General features: G+C 35.0%; 2 protein-coding genes across 2 annotated transcripts; one reads left to right on the top strand and one right to left on the bottom strand.

The window, feature by feature from the left end:
- Positions 1 to 3,162: 3,162 nt before the first annotated feature.
- On the bottom strand, positions 3,163 to 3,546 carry LOC139859332 (uncharacterized). Its single transcript, XM_071848126.1, has one exon. It carries the CDS (start codon positions 3,544 to 3,546, stop codon positions 3,163 to 3,165), a length of 384 nt encoding a protein of 127 aa, XP_071704227.1.
- Positions 3,547 to 14,365: 10,819 nt separating this feature from the next.
- Positions 14,366 to 15,250, top strand: LOC139859331 (uncharacterized mitochondrial protein AtMg00810-like). Its single transcript, XM_071848125.1, has one exon. It carries the CDS (start codon positions 14,366 to 14,368, stop codon positions 15,248 to 15,250), a length of 885 nt encoding a protein of 294 aa, XP_071704226.1.
- The last annotated feature ends 7,912 nt before the right edge of the window (positions 15,251 to 23,162 follow it).

Here is a 23,162-nt window from a genome sequence, read left to right as displayed (position 1 = left end):
TAACTATTAATCCAGTTCCGTGTCCGGTAAAATGAATAATTATTGGTATTTATAGATATCCCGCCCACCGTACCCAGTCAAGCGTATGTGGTTATATATAAATACGTCGAATTATAAGTTTGTATATTAAATTAACAAGGTATTGTTTAGTTAATATAAAACCCATTAATAGCCCATAGTCTAATTTCCACAAGTGTCGTTCTTTTGTCCAAACCCCAATTATGGTACAAAGCCCAATTACCCAATTTTAGTAATTAGCCCAACATCATGATTACTTCGGATTAAATAAGCATAATAATAACTTAGCTACGAGACATTAATATAAAAAGGTTGAACATAACTTACAATGATTAAAAATAGCGTAGCGTTACACGGACAGAATTTTGACTTACACTCTTACAACATTCGCTAACATACCCTTATTATTAGGATTTAAAATTAAAATTAAAATTAAAATATAAAATATATATTACGTATATATTGAGAGAAGAAGGAAAAAAAAGATGGTTTTTGCGATCAGAATTCGGTTGCTTTTATAGGGAGTTTCAGAAATTGGGGCTCCGCGACTCGCGGCTCTTTTGGCCTTCAAACTCCGCGAGTCGCGGAGTTTGTAAATACAGCTCACCAGCTTTTGGAGTCTTTCTTGCCGACGATTTATTTATAAATATAATATATATATAATTAATATAATTAATTATATATTATATTATATTTATATACATAGTTAACTTGTAATTTTTAGTCCGTTGCGTCGAGCGTTGAGAGTTGACTCTGGTCCCGGTTCCGGATTTTTGAACGTCCTTGCGTACAATTTTATATTTTGTACTTTGCGTTTTGAATCTTGTATTCTTGTAATTTCGAGACGTTTCTTATCAATAATTAGAACCTCTTTGATTGTCTTTTGTACTTTTGAGCTTTTTGGTCGTTTGCGTCTTCAATTCGTCGAATCTGTCTTTTGTCTTCACCTTTTATTATTTAAACGAATATCACTTTTAAATAGAACAATTGCAACTAAAAGCTTGTTTTTCTTGAGGAATAATGCTATGAAATATATGTTCGTTTTTAGCATTATCATATATACTCGAGCACTAGACATGGATACACAATTAATATATAAAAGATAAGATATGAATACTCACGTATCAATATTGTGATTCAATATTGCAGGAAAGTACGTAGACGCTACTGAGATGATAAACACTAGGTTTGACTTGCGAATATTATCCTCGAACATTACCCATAACCTCCATAGCTATAACCCATAATTTCCTTAGCTCTATCCCGCTCGAAAACCCATTTTGAAAGTGACACGCTCATAACCTCGTCGTAATATTTTATGTATAATATTACTAATAATAATAATAAGATTAATAATAATAATATTAATCTTAATAATAATAATAATAATAATAATAATATTATTAATATTAATATAAATAATAATATAAATATAAATAATAGAGAGATAGTGTTGTATATGTGTGTGTAAACGAACAGAAATCGACTGAAATTTATAGATGTCTCATATCCAGCCTTCTCATGCGATCGCATGGGTTCACAGGCCTACAGCCATGCGATCGCATGGGTTCCGGTTTTTTGAACGTCCTTTCGTATACTGAGAAAACTTGTACTTTACGTTTCGTGAATCGTACCTTTGTCAAAATATAGTCTTAAATTATCCATAAACTATACCACTCGAGATTTAACTTATACATTTGAGTGTTTTGGTCATTTACTTCTATAAATCATCGTCTCGCTATTTGTTAATATATATATATATATTATATATATATATAATATATACATTTTCATTTTGAAATAGTGTTTTACAGTAGCAAAGTTACTGCAGCAAAATTTTTTACTGTAGCAAATTGTAATTTTCGAAAACACTGTAGCTTTTCGGGTACTGTAGCAATTCGAAAATACTGTAGCAAATTAGTGTTTTACTGGTTCATCTTAAACGTTTTAGTTAACTTATCTAAATATTAATCGAATCAATAATCGAATGTTACTATCGTTTACTAAATAACTTGAAATCATATATATATATGCACATTAAGTTTTATATATATATATATATATATATATATATATATATATATATATATATATATATATATATATATATATATATATATATAATCGTCGAGAACAGTCAAAGAATAATTGATTACATGAATATAGTTCCAAAACTTGAGACTCAACATTACAGACTTTGCTTATCGTGTCGAAAACATTAAATCATTTAAAGATAAAGTTTAAATTTGGTCAGAAATTTCCGGGTCGTCACAGTTCTCTAGACCATGACCAATTACCCACCTAATTTGAACCGTCCCAAATGATACGATTTTTGACCGAAGCACTAGGATTAGAATCAAGTCTCTAAAGTCTTTTGAACTTGTCTTTTAGAACGTCATTGTCATTCCAAGAATCATTCCAAAATAAAGTAGAGTCGCCATCACCTAACACTTTGACAAACAAGTTTCAAAAAGGAATACCTAACTCACAAATGTTATAACCGATTTTGATAATATCATTCCATATCGATTTGTAAGAATCAATATGTAACGAATCATCAACCAAAAGCCCATCCGATGGTCCATAAATACTCGAAATAACCTTGACCCACAAGGAGGTGGTTTCAGTTTTAAACCTCCACCACCATTTGCCAATCAAAGCCATGTTTTTGACCTTTAAAGTCCCCAAATTTAACCCACCCTCCCCATAAGGTAATTGAGTAACCACCCATTTAACCCATGAAATGATAGAGTTATTTCCCCCCGACCCGCCCCCAAAAAAAAAGAACGCCTTACACACTCAAGTTTTTTGATCACACATGGCGGGGCACGGAAGAGCGAAAAGTAGTACAACGAAAGACTATTCAACACCGATTTAACAAGGGTCAAACGACCACCAAATGACACCGATATAGCTCTCCAATCCAAAAGACGCTTCTCAAATTTATCAATAACCGACTTCCAATTCTCTAGATTTTCAAATTACCAATAGGTACCACCACTCCAGGCAGAGTTAGTGAGCCGTGTGATAGGCGACCATTTCGCGCGGTTCGGGGGGCATTTGAGTCAGGCGCCACCGACGGGGAGATCAAGGTAAATGAATGGAATAGAACCCACTTTGCAACCAAATGAATTAGCCAAACTCTCAACTACACTTTTGTCTACCCAACGCCAATGAGATGAACTCAAAACACTTAAGTAGTTTCATAAGGTTCCCGAAGTTTCCTTCACTCCATGACCCGAAGAAGATTGTGTCACCCGTATATTGAAGATGAGATGTTGGGATTTTGTCACACCCAACTTCCACACCCAAGAAAGCCTTGTTTACCCCCACATTCTTTGTAAGAACATTTAAACCCTCCGCCGCCAAAATAAATAGAGAAGGGGAAAGCGGGTCACCTTGTCTAACCCCTCGTTCTAGAAAAAATTCACTTGTAGAAGAGTCGTTCACCAGAACCGAAATTGAAGCCGACTTGAGACACGCTATGATCCACATTCTCCATTTTATGCCAAAGCCTATGATCTCCATTATTTCAGCTAAAAAATCTCAATTCAAGCAGTCAAATGCTTTCTCAAAATCGACCTTGAAGATAAGACTTTTAAGATGTTTGTGTTTCAAATACGAGAGAGTCTCATTTGCGATGAGTGCACCATCTAGAATATTTCTACCTTTAATAACGCACTTTGCTCAAAACCGATCAAATTAGAGATCACCTTCTTAAGTCTATTGGCAAGAATTTTCGCGATGACCTTATAGTAGCTTCCAATCAAACTAATCGGACGGAAGTCATTTAAACAAATCGGGTCCACCTTTTTTGGCACAAGTGTGACAAATGAAGCATTACAACCCTTAGAGAATTTGCCCTTCTCCCAAAACATATTAATCGTATCAATTAGGTCCGACTTAATAGTGTTCCAATATTTCTTGTAAAAACTTAAGTTGAACCCATCCAGACCCGATGCCTTTGAACTACCACAATCTTTAATTGCCTCCCAAATTTCATTTTCACTAAAACACGCCTCAAGATCTAACGCCTCGTTTTCTAAAATCCTTGTAAACCCATCCTGAAGGTCACTTACACGATGCATCCCATCCCGACGGTCCAATGGACCATTGTGTGCCACAGAAACTTCGACCAGGTTCATGCCCGGGTGACTGGAAGGCCCAGCAGACCCACTGGAGTTGTTGTATTCAACTTGGGCAGCTGCATTCACTGATCTGGGCCGAAAGGAGGGTCTCGAAGATATTGAAGATCCAAATATAGCCCGGAAGTGATCCAAACCCGCCTTTTATATATCATTCGGTTCCTCATTCCAAGTCCCGTTTATGTATAAGCCTCGCAGGCTACACTTGTTGTATCGTCGACGCATGGAAGAGTGGAAATATTTGGATTTTTCGTCACCCTCGAGGAACCATCTAATACGAGCTTTTTGTCTTAACATGTTAGTTTTTGACTTTTCCTTTTCAATTCAATTTTTACGCATATTCAACCATCGCGTACGATCAACATTACTAATAGAACCAGACTCAGCTAGTAATTCAAGCCTATCTGCTTTGTTTTTTAACACGATGATTTCTTCCTCCAAACTCCCGAATTCTTTTTTACTCCAATTTTTAGATCATTTTCACACTTTTAAGGCGGTCCCTAAAACGAAAATCTTTTCTAGAGCTCAATACATTTTTCCCCATGACTCGAGAATCACATTGTCAACCCCTTCTTTGTTGAGCCATTCATCGAAAATCTTAAAGGCCTTGGGACCAAAATCGATTAATTTATCCCTAATCATCAACGGGCAATGATCCGATTCTCTTCGATCTAAGGCCACCATCGAGAGATCCTTCCAAAGGTTAATGAAAGCATTATTAACGAGGAACCGATCGAGTTTACTAAATTTAGTTCCATCGTCACTAATACAAGTGAACTTTTTCCCGTTAATAGGGATCTCCACCAAGTTGTTCATTAAAATGAAATTGTTAAAACGAGAAGCACGAGATTGATGAAACACACAATTAAGCCTTTCCAAATGATCTCTAACCTCATTAAAATCGCCACATAATAACCACGCTGAATCCACACTACTAATTAGTTTATCTAGAGACAACCACATTTCCTTCTTTTTTACATCGTTGTTCGGTCCATACACATTTACTATAATAGACTCGAGCCCGGAGCCACACCATTTGCCTCTAATGGCAAGAAAAAACTCATCTTTAACCGCATTTTCTACAAGAAATCTATTACCATCCCAAATTATTAACATGCCCCCCGAATTACCAATGGCTTCTTTTTGAACAAAACCGCAATTTCCGCTACCCCACAAGTTATGGAACCAACTATCCCCTGATAATCTACACTTAGTCTCTTGAAGCGAAATAACATCCTGCCTTTCTTTACCACAAATACCCTTAACCCGCCGGAATTTGTCTTTCACACCAAACCCACGCACATTTAAAGACACAATCTTCATAAAATAGATAATGAGATGAAAGGATAATGGAGAACACTTACAATGATGAGTGGCCGGGCCACTTCAATCCAATTTGTTCCCCGAATTATTTTAACTCAACACTATTGAACGGTTGTCCCGAAGAATCACCCGTGACTTTACCTTTTCCAAGCACACTTTGGTTCGACTTATTATTAAACGTTTTACATTTGAGACGATTATCCTTGTTGAGATTAACACCACTCTTTTTCAAATTTTAAACCCGCATTAATCTAGATGAATCCTTCCAATTACCCATTGCGTTCCAATAGCACCCATTGCAAAACGACACACTACCCGATTTACTACAAAACCTTGAGGAGTTACTAGAGGAATTATGATTTACACTTTTATTTTCGAATTCAGTTGCGTTTTCACCAGCCACCTTTTGGCCTACAGACACTGTATTTTTAAGACCATTAGCATCCAGATCGTTGTGGATGTATTGGCTTCCATCAGCAACCTTTTGGCCCACAGCTGCCAATTTTACATTAGGCTCAATATTACCTTCTAGATTTAAATTATCCAAGCCCACTACCCAGTGTTGTAAAAAACGGAAAAAACGGGGGTGTAGACGGGGGTGTAGACGGATTTTGGAGTGCCCCGTCCCGTTTATACATAAAACGTTTGAAAAAACGAAAATCGGCCAAAAAAAGGTCAAAAGGCGGTCAAACACGGTCCGAGACGGGAAAAAACGGGTTTTTTTATTTTTCAAGTTTTTTTTTTTTTTTAAAAAAAAATTAAACCCTGTGCTATTACTTAGGGTTTCTTTTTTTATGTTTGAAATGTTGAAGTATTTAAACATGTGTGAAATGCTTATGTTTGGAATAATGTAATGTACAATATATATATATATATATATATATATATATATATATATATATATATATATATATATATAATATATAACATTTTTATTTAAAAGTCAACGTTAGTCAACATCCGTCTAGACCTCCGTCTCGACCCCGTCTCGACCCTTTTAGAACCCGACCGTCCCGACCCCGTCTCGCGTATTTTGCAACCTTGCCACTACCTTATCCAGGCCCACTTTCTTAATCCCACGTGAATTTTCATCAAGTATATTAGGGCCCACATCTTTATCACCACTTGTACGCATACCCTTTGACCCGGTAGAAAACGAATTGTCTCCTAGGGTTGACTTCAGCCTGTCATCTGCACCAGAGCGTGCTTCAACTGTTTTGTCTTCATCGTCAGTTTAATCAGAGCTGCCTGCACCCTCATCGTTTGCATCACCACCCGTTTTTGTGAAAAAATCCATCTCACTTTCAGCCACAACTTCGTCCTTTTCCCCAATTGGAAATTAAACCCCCACGCACTTTGATTCTAGGTCGCCATTACCGGAGAAACAATTCCAGCAATTATCTTCGATCGAACCATCCAACTCATCATTAGAACCATCCATTGATGCTTCTTCGATCTCCTCATCGACAAAATTACAATGATGATTACACTCTGCCTCTACTCCAACCGCTACTGGATTGAACTCCTCCTCATCGGAAAATTCATCAGAATCTACAAAATCGGAGCTACACTCGGAGCTGCAAAACTGACTTTCGCTCCGGTCATCACTCCACTCCGGACATGATTGTGTTTCTTCGTTGATGGTAATAAAGTAGTATTTGGATTTGTGCCTCAGTTTCAGGCAATCGTTAACAGTTTCAGGGTTATGAAGCTTAACGAAAGCTCTACCATATGTAAGTTTCTGATTACCTTCAAGCTTACAGTTATCTAATTCATAAGTAACACCCCACCATTCTGCAATTGTACTGAAAGTTTCCTCCGTCCAGCAATGGACAGGCACACCGGTGATTTTTAGCCAGGCCATTCGACCTTCCGGCCAGTTATCATCGTCCCAACGTGTACCCTTATGAACCCATCTTCTAAGAGTGTGGTTTTGGTGTTCGATAAGTTCATTTGTCGCCAACGGAGTATTGAAGATTAGTAACAGACTTAGACCCCCAAGCATTTTGGCTACCAAGTCTTGGAACCCTTATTCTTTAACAATTAGTTCAAAAATTTTTAGAACATCATGGTTAATGGCATCACACACAACAACGTTGTTAAGAGCTACAGAATTGCACATCTTTTCAGTTACCACAACTGTTTTGTCCCTCTTAAGATCGTTCTGAGCAGGGGAATCACCATGTCTTTTGTTTGAGTTAAGGTTGTCTCTAAGGTCTTCACCTGGGTTCCTAACCACCTCACTGAACATTCGGCCATCTTGAAGTGGATTCTTAAGAGGTGCAGCAGTTGGGATAGGCTTCCTAAAAACACCTTCTCGTTGCATGTTCACCTTCTGTCTCCTTTGAGTTGCTCTAAACACCTTGATCGACAGCCCATCAAACTTGACAGTTTCTAGTTCTTTAAGAAGAGTCACGCCATTTTGAACCTCCGCAAAATGAACAAAAGCGAATCGGGCACCATTTCGAAGCCTCTTACTAGCGATATAGACGTCTCTTACAACCCCGTGTGGTTTGAACGATTTCCAAAGATCCACCACCTTCCACGATTCCGGGAAATTGAAGAATATAAACGATGTCAAGTGACTTTGATTTGACCATTTGTTGTCGCGTTTGAAGTCGTCGTTAACCCTCTCTCTCTACTTTCTCTCTCACCCATATTTTTAATAGGTTTCACATTTGTTATTATCGTTAATATATACTCTGACTTATACAATTTTTAAGTGTTATGACACTAGAAACAAAATTCCTTCATATAAAATAGGATCATAACGCTGGTTAATGTAATGAATGATAATCGTTTCATATATTAGAAAACTTGTTGAATTCAATTATTTCATGATTAGTATTTACTGATTTTTAGTGTTAGTCAATAATATAACATGATCAAGACCATGACACTTCACCAAAAACCAATAATATTTACACGCCATCGATCTTTTTGTTTCTTTATATAATCAATGTTTTTTTAGATTAGCATGTATATTTATTGTGTTAACTCTACATCTTTGCTTACTTTGTTGTGGGGCTGTTGTCAAGTTCATTGCTGTCTCACAACATCCAGAATTCTACTTCTAAGGCTATTGTTAAGTTCATTGTTACGGTGTTGTTAGAGCATTCATATTCATGACATCTGTAGTATCTAATAAATATTTAAAATGATGATGTTATAAATAAGGATTCTTCAAGTTAAAAAAAAAAATTAAAAATTTTAAGCCCCTTATGATGATGTCATTAAAATAATTAATTGTATATAATAAAAATATTTAACATGCTAATTGTATAATATATAAAGCATTATGTGTACAACCTTATGATAAAACACCTCAATGACCATATGTACAATATTTGAAGCATTATGTACAACTTTATGGTAAAACACCCTCATGATCATATGTACAATATTTGAAACATTATGTACAACCTTATGATAAACACCCCATGACTATATGTACAAACTTTAAAACAAATTATATAATCTTTTGCAAACCACCCATGAACACATGTACAAATTTTAAAGCATATTGTATAATCTTTATATAATAATTGTATTTTAAATTTTAAAATAATTTAAAGAGACATTTGTTATTATTAATAATTAATAATTAATATTAATATTAATTAATATTAATATTTAATATTTATTTATTTATTTATTTATTTATTTATTTATTTATTTATTTTTTAACATACTGAAAGAGGTGGAGAAGTGTGTTGTTTTAGTTATATCGTATTGTCGTTTTGAGTTTGCGTTCACATTACAAACTGTCCCTCAACTTCGGCTATATTTACACAACGGCCCCTCAAGTTTACACTTTTTCAGGGGTTAAAAGTGTAAATATATAATTTTATTAAAATAAATAAACTAATTCCACCCGAATTTATAACGGGCTCTATCTTCTCGCTCGGTGCGAGTTAAATTTTTCCGAGACCACCTTCAATTCGGAAAAATCTTACGAACCCAACGGGACTAACTATACGCGAAATGGACAATTTTTTAAAAAAACGCTAAACACAACGACAAACCGTATCTTCCCGCTCGCCACGAGTTAAATTTTTTCGACGGCAGTGTCAGACTCGAAATAATTTTATGAACAAAACGAAACTAACCACGTTCGAAACGGACACTTGAAAAAAACGCTAAACGCAACGACAACCCGTATCTTTCTGCTAGCCGCGAGTTAAATTTTTCCGACAGCACCGTTACACTCGAAAGAATTTATTGAACAAAACAAAATTAACTATGTTCGAAACGGATATTTTTTAAAAAACGCTTAACACAAGGACATCTAAAACGACGCTTAACGCATGGACCGTGTTCCCCTCTGTAATACACAACGCTACGTTAAATATGAATACGCAGCCCGAAAGCCCCCGCCGCAACGCGTGGGCCGGTCTGGACTAGTTATTATTAAAAATATAAATACTCAATTTTTAAGTAAACTTTATTACTGAGTATTATTATTTATTATTTATTATTATAATTATAATTATTTTTATTATATTATTATTATTATTTAAATATGAGTTTCTTTACGAGATTAATTAGGTTATAGATGTATGCGAAATACATGTCTCAATAAAATATTGTAATGTAGGCTTTTATAACAAATAAGATAAAAATTGGAAGAGAGTGGTGGGAGAATAAATGTAGTTCTATTCTCACAAAGTTAAGTACATCAATATATTTGTAATATTAACGACAAGTTTCTTAGTCGAAATCTGTGGTTCTACGAGTCCTTAAACTAAATGACTAGCATTTATATTCATTTCATACTTACAACATATCATTAAACTGTTTTGTTTAAACAAACCCGTAATTTTACGGGTCATTTCACTAATTTTTCTTTATATTAACAAACTGCTACATTATTGTTACATCACTATTTCCTTCTCATCACTAACTCATCATAATTCACTTACAACCATGACATATCATCACATAGACCACTTTATTAATTTTATTAGTAAACTTAGTTTTATAATAATAATAATAATAATAATAATAATAATAATAATAATAATAATAATAATAATAATAATAATAATAATAATTATTATTATTATTATTATTATTATTATTATTATTACTACTACTATTATTATTATTATTATTATTATTATTATTATTATATATTATTATTCATATAAAAATGAATAAATAATAATATTAATAATAATAAATTTTATATAATATAAATTTAAATAAAATTTCATTAAACTAAATAAAACGACATCAAACCTTGACATGAATTTAAAAATTACAACCTAAAAACGATAATGTAAACAATACAAATTAAAAATGAAATAATTTTAAAGCTGTGACTTATAAACTATATTACTAAAAATACATATAATTATTCATCATCGTCGAAGGCTTTCGCATATTTCTTTGTCATGCTTTCTATTGCTTTCATGACCAAATCGTATTATTCGGGTGGCATGTTGTCTGAATCTGGTTGAGCTAAAAGTTTAAAACTTTCTATCATTGTACGTTTTTCAGCTGCAATTGCCATCCTTTGCATAATGGCTGTTGTAGCTTTAGGGGATTCAATAACCGATGCTCAGGCTTCCTCCGTAGAGAAGCGGGATGCCGCATCCGACGAACTGAAGTCCTTTGAATTTTGGCACGATCCGGTGGACGGCGGATGACATCACCTCGGAATAGAGACTCTAAAATTGGAGTAGGGTTCGTATTCGGCTCGGGCTCGACGTTGTCGTCTTATAAAATAATTGGCTCGGGTTCGGCGTGCAGTTTTTTGTTGTCAGGCCCCTTAAAAGTTTGAAACCTGAGATAATCTTTCACAACGCGCCATGCATCTTCATATATAAATGACTTTTTCATTTGAGCCTTAAGTGCCTTTCTTGCATGCTTCATGGTATCGGCTTCTGGATGTCTACTTGGCCAATGTGATTCAAGTTTAGTGTAAACTCCTATGAATATCTTAATGTTATTTTGCATCTTACTCCATTTGCCAGTTAATTGATCGCCTCGTCGTGTCTCTTTAACTAGTGTGTTGTATTGAATACATTCAAAGACATGCATTCAACTTAAATTACAAACTTTATTAATTAAAGACACATAATTTAAAGACATGAAATTTAAAATGTAACCATAATTCTAAAACTACTCTTCATTTTTGTCTTCATCTTCGGTATTAGTTGGAACGTTGGAAGGCCCCACTTGTAGATTATTTCGAACACACGCATTACGTGGAAGATTCCAAATATGTTCAATAAGCATATCTCGTAGCAAAAGATGAATGGTAGCATCTCATAGGTCTGCGTCACACTCGAATATGTAAATCTACCCTTTCATTAACGTTTAAACTCCACGGTTGACGAGCAGGTGAGTAATCTTCTCCGAGTGGAGATAATGCACGTCCATTGTCTTCGATTACAATATTGTGTAACAACACACATGTATGCATAATCCTAGAAATTTTGATGACATAGAATGCTCGCGCCGGATTTTTAATGATTGAAAAACGACCTTGAAGTACACCGAACGCTCGTTCGATGTCTTTTCTTGCAGAAGTCTTGATACCTAGGCATATACGGATAAACAAAGACCCGCTCATCCGAAACGTCTTCGAAATTAATCAGCCGGGAAAGTGGTGTATCTGGAAATAATCATTAAACAAACGTTTACATGTACCTTCCCAATCTCTAGAAAAATATCTTCTAGGACCTCTTCGTATACTTTGGACTTCATTTTTCATGCTCATCATCTTCATCTAACATATCGATAATATCGAGTACTTGAGTAGGATTATAAGTATTTTCTATTTCTTGAATTTCTACAAAATTACTATCGAAGTTATTCATTATATCGACAATAATATTTATAATATATTTATTTACTTGAAAGACTATGAAAAATGAATGGGAGGTGATGAAAATAAAATATAAAAGATACTATCCATGGAGATATATGTGTGTGTGTAAAATGAAGGGAATGGTGAAGGTAGCAATAACTTTTTATTGATAAATATTAAATAGTTTTCTTTTTCTATTAATATTAAATACCCTTCAACTCTAAAATCTCGTGAATGAAAATGCTAGAAATGCACAATATAATAGACAATATGATATTGGCTAAACATTTGCAAGTGTTGCCATTGGTTGCATAACATTAACATGATATTGGCTAGACATTGCTATTACATTAACATAATTGTTGAGAATGCTCTCATACACACAACAATTTCGACGGGAGTACATGATTGGCCAAATTTTTTTAGTTTTCTGTTTATTCAATATTCACCCAATATATATTTTACCACATCAACTACAACACCATAACACAACTTTTACCACAACGCCCCCTCCATCCCACAATACTGTAACGTCGGCATAATACCCGTCATAACTCCACAACACTACAATATTTACCATTACCATAACAAATGATCTAATGAATTAGAATAATATATACTATCATATTTATCTTTTTTTTAAAGAAAAACTTACAATTTTGTACACTAACAAATTTTTTTAAAGCAAACTTCATTCATATATATCAATAACTGTGCATTTGTAAAGATAGAAGATATGACTTATGATATATACAAACATATCGCAGGAGCTATTAAACTTGAAACTTGCATCTTATGAACGGTTGAGGCATGAACGGGTTAACCAATTATCATACATTTCTGGATTTGGTAACCAATTATCCCACTCTACACCGCCTTTTTCCCATCGAGATGAAATCGATTCGAAACTTCTAACATGAGTTTCGTTTTGTTAGACTATATTATTTATCCATATTATTCTAGTTCATTTATTATATTTGTTGGGCTTAGCCCATTATTTATTGTTAGGGTTTTATGGCTATATAGCCTCTTTTGATGTATTGGATATTCATTCACAATAGTAGATCAATATTACATTCCAAGTCTATTTTCCCGATCTTTTCATCTATCTGGACATGAACTTTCCTCTCATCCTTCTAATATGCCCCCGGAGACACAGCCTCCTCCCACTGAAGCTACCGATACCGCATCTCCTCTAAATCCCTCCACGGAGACTCAGCCTCCTCCTACTGAGGCTACCATCACTGAACCTCCTCAAAATCCTACCTCGGAGACACAACCTCCTCCCAATGAGGCTACATCCTCATCTACTTCTACTCATCACATGATCACCCGTACGCGTCTTGGTACCACCAAACCGGTACAACGCCTCAATCTCCACACCACTGTCATATCTCATGTTCCTCGCACTTACCCTGAAGCTCTTAATGACCCTAATTGGAAACAAGCTATGACTGATGAATATACTGCTTTGATTAACAACAGTACTTGGAAACTTGTGCCTCGTCCCTCGGACACGAACATAGTTCGCTCCATGTGGCTATTCAAGCACAAGTTTAATGCAGACGGTAATTTGAGCAGGTACAAGGCTCGACTCGTTGCTAACGGTCGCAGCCAGCAGGTTAGCATTGATTGTTATGAGACTTTTAGTCCGGTTGTCAAACCAGCATCGATACGTACTGTTCTCAGTTTGGCGATTTCTAGACACTGGCCTATCCATCAGCTTGATGTCAAGAACGCCTTTTTACATGGACAGCTTTCAGAGACCATTTATATGCACCAGCCACCAGGGTTTCGAGACCCCAAATATCCTGATCATGTTTGCTTATTGCAGAAATCTTTATATGGCCTTAAGCAGGCCCCCCGTGCATGGTTTCAGCGCTTCGCCGGATATGCTCAACGGATTGGTTTCCACCAAAGCCGCTGTGACACTTCTCTATTTATTTATCATCAGGGATCTGATACAGCATACCTGCTCTTGTATGTTGATGATATTGTGTTGACTGCTTCTTCTACCAGTTTACTTTAGCGGATTATTTCTTCCTTACATAAGGAATTTGCTATGACCGATTTGGGACCCTTGAACTACTTCCTTGGGATTCACGCCACTCGTACTACATCAGGCATGTTCCTCTCCCAGAAACAGTACGCTCACGAGAATATTGAGCGGGCCAGTATGCCAACTTGTCATCCCTGCAGGACCCCAGTTGAACCGGGTGCTAAACTTACTAGTCACGGCCCTCCTGTTCAGGACCCGACTCTCTATCGGAGCCTTGCAGGAGCATTGCAGTATCTCACGTTTACTCGACCAGACATCTCATATGTCGTTCAGCAGATATGTCTCTTCATGCATGATCCTCGGGAGCAGTACATGCACGCCCTTAAGCGGATTATTCGCTATATCCAGGGAACCACTGAGCTTGGTTTACAGTTGTATACCTCTTCTCCCACTACCTTGGTTGCCTACTCTGACGCTGATTGGGCAGGTTGCCCCACTACCAGACGATCTACCTCCGGATATTGTATTTTTCTTGGTAACAACCTTCTCTCATGGTCATCTAAGCGGCAAACCACGCCCTCTCGCTCCAGTGCAGAAGCAGAGTATCGTGGAGTTGCCAATGCGGTTGCAGAGACTTGCTGGGTCCGTAACCTTCTTCGAGAGCTTCATTGTCCTCTCACCTCAGCCACTTTGGTATATTGTGATAATGTCAGCTCAGTCTACCTATCTAGTAATCCGGTTCAGCACCAGCGGACTAAGCATATTGAGATCGACATTCACTTCGTTCGTGATCTAGTTGCTCAGGGACAGGTACGGGTTCTACATGTTCCATCCAGATATCAGTTTGCAGACATCTTCACCAAAGGTCTCCCATTCGCTTTGTTTGATGAGTTTCGATCCAGTTTAAGCATTCGGCGTACTCCCGCTCCAACTGCGGGGGGATGTTAGACTATATTATTTATCCATATTATTCTAGTCCATTTATTATATTTGTTGGGCTTAGTCCATTATTCATTGTTAGGGTTTGATGGCTATATAGCCTCTTTTGATGTATTGGATATTCATTCACAATAATAGATCAATATTACATTTCAACACGTTTTTCAAGGTTGCGCAAGGAAGGCGCTCTTTTTCGAATGTATCACGCGTTACGATTTTTCTATATTAAAGATAAATAAGATGTTTATAACTTAGTAGGTGAAGATGAACCTTTTAACTAAGAAGTTAGGGATTTATGTCACTTGTGGAAGTGTAATATAAATATTTGTAATTGTTGTGTACTGAATTCGAGTTATTATAGTAACAAGTTGTTTCTGTATAGCTTAAGTAAAGCAATTTATCTATTTAATATAGCATAATATATATATATATATATATATATATATATATATATTATAATAAAACTTGCATGACGTATGCATGTATGTAATCTAATACTTCATCCCTAATTTAATGTCCAATATTTCATTTTGCCTAATCTAATGTCCGGTATTCTATTTGGAATGTACCAATTAATTGTCTACTTCTATAAATAGAAAAAAAATAAGAAGTTTAAATTCTATTATGTTCTTAATGTATGTGGATATGATTAAAGGAGAAAGAAAATGTAAGGGTAAACAGAAAGTACAGTACTTTTATGACATTTTCTTAAACTGTGTATTTTTTGTCCGGGGACAACTAATATGGGACGGATGGAATATAAAATATGTGTGGCGGAGAATAAGATTATTGTATTGTTCCTTGAAACATGTGAACACTTTTCTAATCAAGTATTTCGATCCAATTAGCCACGAGTTGCACGAAATCAAGATTGGGATAAGACAACAAATGAATTATTTTCTTGGCTAAAAGGTAATAATTCTCGGCTATTATAGATTGTATAATCAGATTGTAGAGAGTAAAAAGCGTGTTTGAATGTTCGGTTGCAACCTTTGAAAATGACCATATTGAAATGGCACATCACTTGGGAACCAACACCCTTGAAAAGGTGTCAAGATAGGCCTAAAAGCATGTATAAAATGTACTTAAAGTTCCAGGAATAACTGCACAACGTTTAGTAAACAATGCAACTTTTCAGTCAAGAATAGCACATGTTCGCTTCTGACCCTGCCACACGCTTTCTTGCGCGGCGTGCTATACTTCTGTGTGGCGCGTAGATGTACTGGGGAATCTAGCATCCTGAACAAGTGACTTCTATCTCATGCACTCGCTTTATGGCGTTACACGCCACCTATCTGACGTGGCGCGCAGATGTGCTACAAGCTCAGACATATTATTTTAAGCACAACAAACTCTATTCCAAATTAATCAAGTTCATTTCCATCTCCCACAATCCAACTAACTCTTTACGAACATATAATCCATACTTTACCGAATTTGTTAAGAGTATCAATGGATCACAACCACTTTCTACTTACAATTCCAATTTCACTAAAACAGTTAGTTGGATCACAATAAAATCACCAACAAATCCCTTCCATTTTAGTGTTATTCTTGATTTTCCAAAGTTTTAATAATCAGTCTAACCAATGCATTAACAGAAATGATTCGGAAATTAAATTTCCACCAAGTATATCACACATTTCAAGAATTCAAAAATTAGGGTGCTCTAACGTTTGAAGCCTTCAATTCATATGAATACAAGAAGGTAATATACACATCACTTTCGTGCTTTCTATAATATAAAATTGACGCTTTACAAGCCATGTGTCCCAAAAAATTCATGAACACATTGAAACTAAGTCCCAAGCTTTCTTGAAGCGTCAAAACTTCATGTCCATATAAGGTAGTTATCATCAATCTTTCTCCTGCAATGCAAATTTTCATGAAAACTATTAAGAAGTTATACTTCAACCTAACTTTATCTTGTAGGTCTGATCACATACCTTTGGATCATATATTACATGTGTTCCAATCTTCAAAAAGTAGGCTTTCCACATCGAATTCAGCTCTTAGCATTGTACTAGAAGGGAACTGGGTATCCCACTTTCGAAGATCTAGATGGGCTTCAATCTCACACTAATAGCCGACTTGTGTACTAATTCCCTGACTAGTCATTTGGTTAAATGATCGGCCAAATTTTATTATGACGTGACAAAATCAATAGAAATCACTCCATTGGTGCTCAACTCATGAATCATGCTATGTCTAACACCTAAGTGTCTAGAATTTCCATTATATATTTGACTCTATGCCTAGAAGCACTATCATAATGAATACAAATGGGAGAGATGGGCTTTGGCTATAAACAAATCTCATAGATCAAGTTCCTTAACCATCCAACGTCATTACCAGTCGCTGCCAAAGCTACAAATTCAGATTCCATGGTCGAAGTTGTAATACACGTTTGCTTCTTTGACGCCCATGAAATAGCTCATCCACCAAGAAGAAATATCCAACCAGTTGTATATGAATGATATTAAACGTTGGTTATCCAAATTGCATCAAAATATCCTTCTATAATAGAAAGAAAGCCCGCATATGTGATACCATAGTCCAAGGTTTGCTTCAATGTTATCCTTTTGGAATCCGGAAGTGTCACGACTGCCTGACATCCCCAAACATGCAAGTAATGCAAGTTAGTTCGTCCTTTATACCATAGTTCATAAGGTGTGTGATATCGGTGAAAAAGTCGTGTTTTTACCCTCAATATTAAGTCCCGAATTAATAAAAAAATATAAACTTTATTACCAATTTAAGCATTTATTCATTTTTTTTGTAGATTAAGTGATCAGAAAGACAATGCAAGAAGAATCGAAGAAATTGAACTTAAAACTAAAAATCTAGAGCGAAAACGCTGAAGACCAAGTTACGATCTCGAAAATCAGATTTTACGATCAAGGAAACAACACTGACCAGCATAGCCCACGGCCATGGCCTACAACCATGACCCACGTCCAGCTCTCCAGCCATACGGCCTGGCAAGGGTTGAGCCCACGGTGTGGGCACACAGGCTGCCAACTGCCCACGCCCATGGCTACGCCCTAGACCCACGGCCTGCCAGGTTAAGCCTACAGCTTTCCAGAGTCTGGGCTGGCCTATTTAAAGGGCATTTTTTTCTCCATTTTCAATGCACACCACAATTCAATTTCATTTCCAATTTTATTAGAAGAATAATTAGATTTAGAAGTTAGTAGCTAGTTTAGCTTTATTTCGGAGGATACTCCAGGAGTCACTGCGATCTCGGGCAAATTTTTGTAAACTTTCAGGTTCTTATCAGTAACGCTTTTATCTTTATTTAAACATGTATTGTTATTATTTATGTTTGAATATACGTTACGATATTATCATGATACTTATATTAATCTGTATGTTGCCATGATAGAAGTTTAGGCTAGCGTAGTATGTTAATATAGTACGGTTACCATTGTTATACTGAATCTGTAACCCCGTTAGGCTTGTATTCTAGAATCTTGAGGATTGACCAACCTAAGTTGTGACCATGACTAGTCCACCTATATGAACTTAGCTACTTCATAGGATTAATTCCCCTGAGTTATGTCATATCTGAAGCATCTATGAACTCAATATGGTTGGTGTTCCTGAGAGGCATCTAATGTGTTTTCAGGACATGGAACTTAGAAATTGAGACATGAATGACCAAGTATACTTGATAATTGTTCCAAGGAGACCTCTTAGGACCTGTTATGATCTATATATTGCCTTAGATGTATAACCCATTCCTACTGCAAGTTCTTGTTTGATTGTTACCTTACGATTAGCCATACTGTGTGTTGTAGGTATCTTGTAGGTTCTTATCTGTCTTACTATTAGTTTAACACTGTAATGCTGTATAATGTTTAGAATAATATGATCTCACTAGTATGATGATAAGGTTGTTAGTTTAATGTTTGGTCAACTTAACCCGACAGATACTTTCTGTTTGTGACTATGTTTAATCAACACGGCATGTTGTTATTCAGTTTCCTAACTGATAACGAGGATTAAGATTAGAACCCAACTCCCTAACAAAGCTTAGTACTAACTGAGGATAACGTTTGAGGTTTAGATATGTAACGACCCGTCCTAATCCACCTGGACAGATACATTACAATTGGTTACATCGCGAGGTACTTGACCTCTAAATGATACACTTTACAAACATTGCATTCGTTTTTAAAAGACAAATTTTCATTACATCGAAAGTTGACGGTATGCATACCATTTCATAATATATCCAACTATAAATGACTTGATAATAATCTTGATGAACTCAATGACTCGAATGCAACGTCTTTTGAAATATGTCATGAATGACTCCAAGTAATATCTCTAAAATGAGCAAATGCACAGCGGAAGATTTCTTTCATACCTGAGAATAAACATGCTTTCAAGTGTCAACCAAAAGATTGGTGAGTTCATTAGTTTATCAAAAACATTCATTTTCATCATTTTAATAGACCACAAGATTTCGGATATTTATTTGTATACGTAACCCGAGCATAATATAGTACGCATAACCTGCGAATTAAAAATCATTCATATGGTGAACGTTTGATAACCGACTTAACTTTAATGCATAGAATATCCCCAAACAGAACCTCTCGTCTGTATAATAATAATAATCTCGAAGTATTAAAGCATCCGTACTCCGGATGAGACTTGTCGAGGTCCATAGATCTATCTTTAGGATTCGCGTCAATTAGGAGCCATACTGTAGTGACCCGAACTTTTCCATGTTTATATATATTAACTGAGATTGATATTTACATGATTAAATGTTTCCAACATGTTAAGCAATCAAACTTGTTAAGACTTGATTAATTGAAATATGTTTCATATAGACAATTGACCACCCAAGTTGACCGGCGATTCACGAACGTTAAAACTTGTAAAAACGACATGACGATATATATATGGATATACATATGGTTAACATGAGATTATGATAAGTAAGTATCTCCATAAGTATATTAACAATGAGTTATATACATATAAACAAGACTACTAACTTAAGGATTTCGAAACCAGACATATATGTAACGATTATCGTTGTAACGACATTTAAATGTATATATATCATATTAAGATATATTAATATATCATAATATCATGATAATATAATAATTTAACATCTCATTAGATATAATAAACAATGGGTTAACAACATTAATTGAGATCGTTAACTTAAAGGTTTCAAAAACAACACTTACATGTAACGACTAACGATGACTTAACGACTCAGTTAAAATGTATATACATGTAGTGTATTTAGATGTATTAAAATACTTTTGGAAGACTTCAAGGCATATATCAAAACACTCATACTTAACGAAAATGGTTACAGTTACTTTCCCATTCTTTTCTTTCATCAAGAATTCTAGTCGTATTCTTACCCGTATTATACACAGCTTCAAAACGTACTTACTATGGGTATATATCAATAGGAACTAGCATGGGATTCCACTCTTGATTATGTCATGTATGACTAATCAATTTTAACTTCTACCATGAGCTAGTCAACTAACTAGAACTCCTTTTAACCCCACTCACCACTCACCAATTACCACTCATCATTCACTCCATTTCACTTCCAATTCTCTTTCTAATTCTCTCTCAACACACACACACTATTATGAACATATTTTTCCAGTAGTTAATCATCATCTTCATCAAAAATCACTTCAAGAATCAAGCTATAATCATCATAGGAAGAACACTTCAAGAACACTTCAAAAATCCCTTCAAGTTTACTAATTTACTTCCAAGCTTTCTAATCCATTCCAAGTAATCATCTAAGATCAAGAAACCTTTGTTATATACAGTAGGTTATCTTTCTTATTCAAGGTAATATTCATATTCAAACTTTGATTCAATTTCTATAACTATAAACTATCTTAATTCGAGTAAAAATCTTACTTGAACTTGTTTTTGTGTCATGATCCTACTTCAAGAACTTTCAAGCCATCCAAGATCCTTTGAAGCTAGATCATTTCTTGTCACTTCCAGTAGGTTTACCTACTAAACTTGAGGTAGTAATGATGTTCATAACATCATTCGATTCATATATATAAAACTATCTTATTCGAAGGTTTAAACTCGTAATCACTAGAACATAGTTTAGTTAATTCTAAACTTGTTCGCAAACAAAAGTTAATCCTTCTAACTTGACTTTTAAAATTAACTAAACACATGTTCTATATCTATATGATATGCTAACTTAATAATTTAAAACCTGGAAACACGAAAAACACCGTAAAACCGGATTTACGCCGTCGTAGTAACACCGTGGGCTGTTTTGGGTTAGTTAATTAAAAACTATGAAAAACTTTGATTTAAAAGTTGTTATTCTGAGAAAATGATTTTTATTATGAACATGAAACTATATCCAAAAATTATGGTTAAACTCAAAGTGGAAGTATGTTTTCTAAAATGGTCATCTAGACGTCGTTCTTTCGACTGAAATGACTACCTTTAAAAAAACGACTTGTAACTTATTTTTCCGACTATAAACCTATACTTTTTCTGTTTAGATTCATAAAATAGAGTTCAATATGAAACCATAGCAATTTGATTCACTCAAAACGGATTTAAAATGAAGAAGTTATGGGTAAAACAAGATTGGATAATTTTTTTCATTTTAGCTACGTGAAAATTGGTAACAAATCTATTCCAACCATAACTTAATCAACTTGTATTGTATATTATGTAATCTTGAGATACCATAGACACGTATACAATGTTTCGACCTATCATGTCGACACATCTATATATATTTCGGAACAACCATAGACACTCTATATGTGAATGTTGGAGTTAGCTATACAGGGTTGAGGTTGATTCCAAAATATATATAGTTTGAGTTGTGATCAATACTGAGATACGTATACACTGGGTCGTGGATTGATTCAAGATAATATTTATCGATTTATTTCTGTACATCTAACTGTGAACAACTAGTTGTAGGTTACTAACGAGGACAGCTGACTTAATAAACTTAAAACATCAAATATATTAAAAGTGTTGTAAATATATTTTGAACATACTTTGATATATATGTATATATTGTTATAGGTTCGTGAATCAACCAGTGGCCAAGTCTTACTTCCCGACGAAGTAAAAATCTGTGAAAGTGAGTTATAGTCCCACTTTTAAAATCTAATATTTTTGGGATGAGAATACATGCAGGTTTTATAAATGATTTAAAAAAAAATAGACACAAGTACGTGAAACTACATTCTATGGTTGAATTATCGAAATCGAATATGCCCCTTTTTCTTAAGTCTGGTAATCTAAGAATTAGGGAACAGACACCCTAATTGACGCGAATCCTAAAGATAGATCTATTGGGCCTAACAAACCCCATCCAAAGTACCGGATGCTTTAGTACTTCGAAATTTATATCATATCCGAAGGGTGTCCCGGAATGATGGGGATATTCTTATATATATGCATCTTGTTAATGTCGGTTACCAGGTGTTCACCATATGAATGATTTTTATCTCTATGTATGGGATGTGTATTGAAATATGAAATCTTGTGGTCTATTGTTACGATTTGATATATATAGGTTAAACCTATAACTCACCAACATTTTTTGTTGACGTTTTAAGCATGTTTATTCTCAGGTGATTATTAAGAGCTTCCGCTGTCGCATACTTAAATAAGGACGAGATTTGGAGTCCATGCTTGTATGATATTGTGTAAAAACTGCATTCAAGAAACTTATTTTTTTGTAACATATTTGTATTGTAAACCATTATGTAATGGTCGTGTGTAAACAGGATATTTTAGATTATCATTATTTGATAATCTACGTAAAGCTTTTTAAACCTTTATTGATGAAATAAAGGTTATGGTTTGTTTTAAAATGAATTCAGTCTTTGAAAAACGTCTCATATAGAGGTCAAAACCTCGCAAC

Source organism: Rutidosis leptorrhynchoides, chromosome 7 (genome assembly GCF_046630445.1).
Source record: "Rutidosis leptorrhynchoides isolate AG116_Rl617_1_P2 chromosome 7, CSIRO_AGI_Rlap_v1, whole genome shotgun sequence".
In the NCBI taxonomy this organism is placed as follows: domain Eukaryota; kingdom Viridiplantae; phylum Streptophyta; class Magnoliopsida; order Asterales; family Asteraceae; genus Rutidosis; species Rutidosis leptorrhynchoides.
This window is presented reverse-complemented; position numbering and strand designations above follow the sequence as displayed.